This window comes from Arvicola amphibius, chromosome 10 (assembly GCF_903992535.2).
Source record: "Arvicola amphibius chromosome 10, mArvAmp1.2, whole genome shotgun sequence".
NCBI lineage: Eukaryota > Metazoa > Chordata > Mammalia > Rodentia > Cricetidae > Arvicola > Arvicola amphibius.
The window spans coordinates 81,826,501-81,832,500 of record NC_052056.1 but is presented as its reverse complement, the minus strand read 5'-3'; the positions used below and the strand labels follow the sequence as shown (position 1 = coordinate 81,832,500).

The 6,000-nt window shown below is 43.3% G+C and overlaps 1 protein-coding gene across 1 annotated transcript in view; it reads left to right on the top strand.

Moving 5' to 3' along the window:
- Window positions 1-296: 296 nt before the first annotated feature.
- Zcchc8 (zinc finger CCHC-type containing 8) overlaps window positions 297-6,000 on the top strand; it is a 30,557-nt gene continuing 24,853 nt past the window's right edge. The window contains exons 1-3 of the mRNA XM_038345249.2: window positions 297-568; window positions 2,154-2,196; window positions 5,147-5,221. Coding sequence (XP_038201177.1) covers window positions 367-568; window positions 2,154-2,196; window positions 5,147-5,221 — 320 coding nt within the window. The 5' untranslated portion in view covers window positions 297-366. The remainder of the gene's footprint in view (window positions 569-2,153; window positions 2,197-5,146; window positions 5,222-6,000) is intronic.

The following is a 6,000-nucleotide window of genomic DNA, read 5'->3' as shown; positions in this document are numbered from 1 at the left end:
GCAAACGCACCACAATTTGTCATAAAGCATGTACCGGGCTCTGATTCCTCAGCTTTGGACGCCTAACTGGAAGAATCTGTATTGTTTTAACTCATTCGGAATCGTTTTAAAAAACGATCAATCCCAGTGTGCAATGCAAACCATCGGTTCAGTCGCTTAGAAACCACATATCCCAGAACGCCACGCTCCAGAACCCAGTCGATCGGAGCTATGAGGAAGACCGTGGCATTCTGGGAGTTGTAGTCTTCTGGTAGGTCCCGCCTCTAGAGCGGCTTTGGAGGCCTGCGTGTGGAGAAAAGCCTCCAGGGAGAGCTGTGCCGCCCTCCAACCTTCGCCCCTGCCCTCGACTTTTTCCCACAGCTCAAAATGGCCGCTGGTGTGGATTTTGGCGATCTAGAATTATTCGCGGCGTTTGACCCTCAAGAGGAGTCAACCCCGAAGCCAGTTCACACCCGCTTCAAGGACGACGACGAGGAGGAGGACGCCGAAGAGAACGGGGTGGGGGACGCGGAGCTACAGGAGCAGCTTCGGCACTGTGAGGAAACCATCGAGCAACTCCGCGCCGAGAATATCCTTCCGGCTTGTTGGCCCTGTCACCTGGGACTTGGGGTCCCTGTGGTGGCGGGCGCGGGCACGCGGAAATTCCAATAGGATCAGCATTCTAAGTCATGTCTCCCGCGACTCGGCGGGCTGCTGGGCGGGCGGTCTCGGTCGGGTTGCACGTAGCTGCAGCGCGGCCTGCGCGCAAACCCTTCCGTGCGAGAATCCTGTGTAGACCACCCTGGTCCCCAACTCAGAACCTAAACTGTTACATTGTCAACGGCTCCCGACTTCTCTCCCTCTTTTTGAGGTCACGGTGATTTCTTTCTGGGCTCTAGTGGAGACAGTCGTGGTGTGGTTTGAAGATGAGGGGAATCGTAGTCCTGGGAAGGGGTATTTGTGGAGGGGCAAAAGCTCGAGTGGCTTCTATGATGCAGAGTCTGGGCCTTAAAGAATTAGCATACAAAGAGAAATGGTCAATTGGCGTGATAGTTTTACTTTTTCGGTATCTTCCGCTTTGAGTAAGGTTGCATTGCAGTGCTCTGGGGAAAACGCGCCAAATTTCCCTTTGGCTTTATTAACATGATTACAGAGTTTCCGGATTTGCTAGTATGTTAACTTTCATTCTTAAGGTTCTTGAATCTGCATGTACAGGTAGTCTTGGCCCAGGTAACTCTTTAAAACTGATAATAAATCCTAAGAATGGTTGATGTGTCAGGTTTTGAAGTTTGAAGTCTGATTCTTTTTTTTTTTTTTAATGATGCTATATAGCACAATAATGAAATTTCAGAGACAGATATTGGGTTTCAAACTGAAGATCAAAAAAGCAAAACACCCAAGCCACTAAAAGTCTTAACGTCTACCAAGCTGGGCAACTGCAGACTGAGCCTCTGTCTCCTCCTGATTTATATTCCCCTGGGATTAAAGGCGTGTGACTCTCTAGTATTGAAATTAAAGGTGACACCACCACCTGGTTTGTACGTGCGTCCGCCTTGGTCTTGTGTAGCCCAGGGTGGCCTTGAACTCACAGAGGGCGTCTGTCTCCCAAATCCCGGGACTAAAGGTGTGTGCCACCACTGCCTGGCCTATAGTGGCTTAGTTTTATCTTCTGGTCTTCAGGCAAACTTTATTTATAATAAATATAGTAATAAAATCTTACTATAGTACTCTTTTCCATGACATTTTATTGTGAATATAAAATACTAGGGAGTTGAGGATTGTACATTTAATATCCGTAGATGCAATTCCACATTCTTGTTAACAATTTGCTATATTGCCTTTATTTTATCATGATGCTTTGACATGGAAAATTTTCCTAATTGGCTGCTCTAGTTTGTTCCAGGAACACAATTGTCTAACTAATATTAGACTGTTTCTGAACTTCAGGATCATGTTGTAGAATATTTGTCCAAAGGGCGGAAAATTGTATTTAATATTTAGGCCCAGTTATTCTGTCCTCCACCAAAACGCGTGCTCAGTATGTCTCCCTCAGAACACTTGCAGGTCCTTCCTTCACATTCTACTATTTGGATAACAAAAGTGAGAGACATTTGAACTTTATGACCTGTATAATTCTGTTTTTCGATGACAGATATTCCTTAACCAGTAATAACATCAAGAACTTAAAAGAAAATTGAACATTCTGACAAGACCCAGGTATGAAAAATTGAAATTATACCTGAGATGCCCCTTGCTGTTCATCTCATTAATCACATCTTTAAAAAGGTTGTGGGATTTTGTCATCATCATTTGTTTCAGAATACTATGAATTCAGTAACGGTTCTTTATTGTTGACTTAGGAGTATAAAGAGATTCTGGTAAGTGGGTTGTTAAACATTTAAGTGGATTTAATGGGCCACTTCGGAAGCCAGAAAATTTTGCCTGTGCTTAGAAAAGCAAACTAAGCCCAGCTATTCATATTTAACACTTATTTCTGGGAAGATAAAATAAGTTTACAGTTACTTTACCTGATAATTTCTTTACAGCATTATTATTATTATTATTATTATTATTATTATTATTATTATTATTATTGGTTAATTTTGTCCTTTGAGCAGGAATCAGTGTACTGATACAGGGTTTCACCTTACAACCCAAACTAGCCTGGAATTCCCTGTATAGTTTAGACTGGCCTTAAGCTTATTGGACCTTGTTCCTCAGCCTTGAAAGTGCTGGAATTACAGATGCAAGCAACCACACTATCATTATTTACACAATTAAAATATTTTATAAATACAGACAGTGTGAGGTATAACGTTTTGTTTTGTTGAGACAGTCTGGTTGTTGCCTAAGCTGGCTTCAGCTCACAGTGAAACTGAGGATGACCTTGAACTGTGAGCCTCCTGCCTCCCCTTCCCTAGTGCTGGGAATATACCCTGGTGCTACCAAGTCTGGGAAAGCATAACACTTTAGAAGAAGAAACAGTAGTGTGTTCTTGAGAAAGCACAGCATATAGGTGTGTAGGTGTGTATTCAGACATGTGGTCATAACAAATACTCTAAATGCTGGTATCTCAATATGACTTTAACAAGTCACTAAATTAATTTTTATTTTTTTGAGTCAAGGAAGTTCTCACTTTGTAGCCTTGACTGGCTTGGAACTTACTTTATTTATACAGGCTGGTTTCTAACCCAGCTGCCTCTTCTTCCTGAGTTCTGGGATTAAAAACATATGACAGTCTTGGCCTAAAGTACTAATTTATGTAGAATGATTAGTTCTTTCCCTTTTTTTCCCTTTGTTTCTCCATCCTTTTTTCTTTCTTTCAACAGAGTCTGTGTGGCCCAGGCTGTTCTCAAACTCATAGTATGGTCTTCTCCTGCCTTAACTTCCCAAGTGCTGGCATTACAGGTAGAGTCAGGTTCACTTGAAATATCTCCAGGTGTTGGAACTGGGAGGTTACCCTGTGCTTTCTGTTGTTTGTTCGTACACTGGCTAGGTGTGACCAAATTTTCATGTAGGGTCTCATGTAGCCCAAGCTATCCTAGGACTCATTGTGTAGCTCTGATCTTGAACTTTTTATCCTTTTACATCTTGGTATTACAGGCATGATGCTAGGCAAGCTGTCTGTCAGCTGAGGTCACTTGTGGTAGCAGATCCTCATGCTGAGGTCAGGATTACCTAGAATTCACTCTGGCCCCATGCTGAGGTCAGGATTACCTAGAATTCACTCTGGCCCATACTGGCCTCAAACTAGAAGCAGTGCTGCCTACCTTTCCCGAGTTTTGTGAATCTTGGATTGTAGTTAAAGCAATGTGCTTTGGCTTCCAGGAGTCTAGAATAAAATAAAAATTCATTTATGAAATGCTTAGTTTTCCTTTATACTTCCAAACCAAATTCACGTAGAAATGTTTGGAAGTGTATCCTTGTAACTTGTCTGTTTATCCTCTTCCCCGCTGCCCTGATTTGTAAGGAAACTAACTAGCCTATCATTAAAGAAACCTTGTTAAAAACTAAAAGATTAACCTATGGTTCTTTGGTGTGTGTATGTGAAACTTTTTGTGTTGAGATAATTTCTGGGCCAAGTATGGTGGTGCAGGCTGTTAATGATCCCTTGGGAATCAGAGGCAGTAAGATCCCTGTGAGTTCAAACAAAGCCAGACCTGATCTATACCATGGAGACCCTGTCTCAAAGAGAGAGAGAGAAAGACAGAGACAGAGACAAACTGACTTTCTAGGGCTTGAGGAGATAGCTGGATGGTAAAAGTGTTCATTGTATAATTAGAATCCCTCCATTCTATCTCAGAAAACAGAAGGACACTTTGACTTTCCCTTCTGGCCTCCTCCCCTTGCACATATGCACTTGCACTCACATACACATACACAACACAACACAACAAAAAGATAGGTTACCCACTGAGTGGGTAAGAGCACTGGCTGCTCTTCCAGGGGACCTGGGTTCAATTCCCAACACCCATATGGCAGCTCACACTTGTCTATAACTCCAGTTCCAGGGGATCCCACATCCTCACACAGACATGCATTTGGGCAAAACACCAATGCACATTAAATAAAAACATTAAAGAGAGAGAAAGACGGCGGCGGGTGATGGTGGCTCATGCCTTAATCCCAGCAAAGCCCCCTAGATCTCTGAGTTCAAGGCCAGCCTAGTCTGCGGAGCGAGTTCCGGTACAGGCTCCAAAGCTACACAGAAAAAGCCTGTCTTGGAAAAAAAGAGAGAGAGATGTCTTGTTCAAACCACTAAAGACAGTAGGATGGGTGAAAACTTAGAAATCTTTCTTGAGAAAGCTGGAGCACTTGTGCATCTCGTTTTCACCTTACTTGTTTGGCTGGGTTTGGAAGCTAAGGCCCTTCACATGCTGAGCAAGCTTCCCACCGCATGCTGCATCTCCAGGCCTCTTGGTCTTGTTTGCAAGATATTACGTGATCTTTAGTACTTAAGAGTCAGAGAAGTTAGCTGGGTGTGGTGGTGTATGCCTCTGATCCCAGAACTGAGGAAGCTGAAGTAGAAGGATCCAAAGCATGAGGCAAGTTCAGACCACTAAGGAGACCTTGCCCCGCTGAGACTGTAATCACAAAACTCATGTGCTTATAACTGCAATGTCTGTACTTCAATGTCTTCTAAGAATATGTTTAACTTCTGTTTTAGTGGCGTACTGGTGAGCAATACTAAGATAGATGGACCCTTATTACAAATTCTATTTATGAACAATGCTATTTCAAAGTAAGTAGTTTTTCTCTTTATTACATATGATTTTTTATTACACTTTATTTATCGTGTGTTTTTATGTGTGTGGGTATGCATGTGCCATGGTACAGGTATGTGGTAGTCAAAGGATAACTTGTAGGAGTCAGTTTTTTCCTTCCCCATGTCGGTCAGGGGCTTAAACTCGGGTAGTTGGGCTTGACCTGCTAAGCCATCTTGAGGGCCCTCATCATTATTATTTAAGTTGTGTCAGGGTTACACATCCGTGTCCTGGCGCAGCTCTCAGTACCTGTCAGGGTTCTCACTAGAAAACAGTGTGTACTGATAGTAAACACCTTTCAGGTCCTTAAACAAAATCTGTGAGAGTCCAGGAAGTACCCTAAAAATGCCACCACCACTTTAATAACAAGGTTAGCTGTCCACACTATATGTGGATAACAGTTTTCCGTGTTGGCTATCTTTGAAGCCTGCCCACGTGTGTAGTTTTGACTACTGCAGGCCTTCTGGCATGCTTGAGTGCTGACCTCAGTGCACTCCTGCAGTGGCCTGCCCCTCCTGAGTCACTGCCTGTGACCAGAAAGATAAAAGACTAGGGTCCAGGCGCATTGTCTGCTTTAGTCCAGGAGTGGAATCGAGGCATTGGGACCTAGGAGTGGCTTGGATGGTGAGTGCAGCAGCAGTATGAAGCACGGTACTAGGCATACCTCGACTTGGGCACTAGATTAGAGAGGTATTAATCTAGTCTAGCGTTTAACGGTCTAACTTCAGTACCATCCATTATTCTGCATGCAGAATTG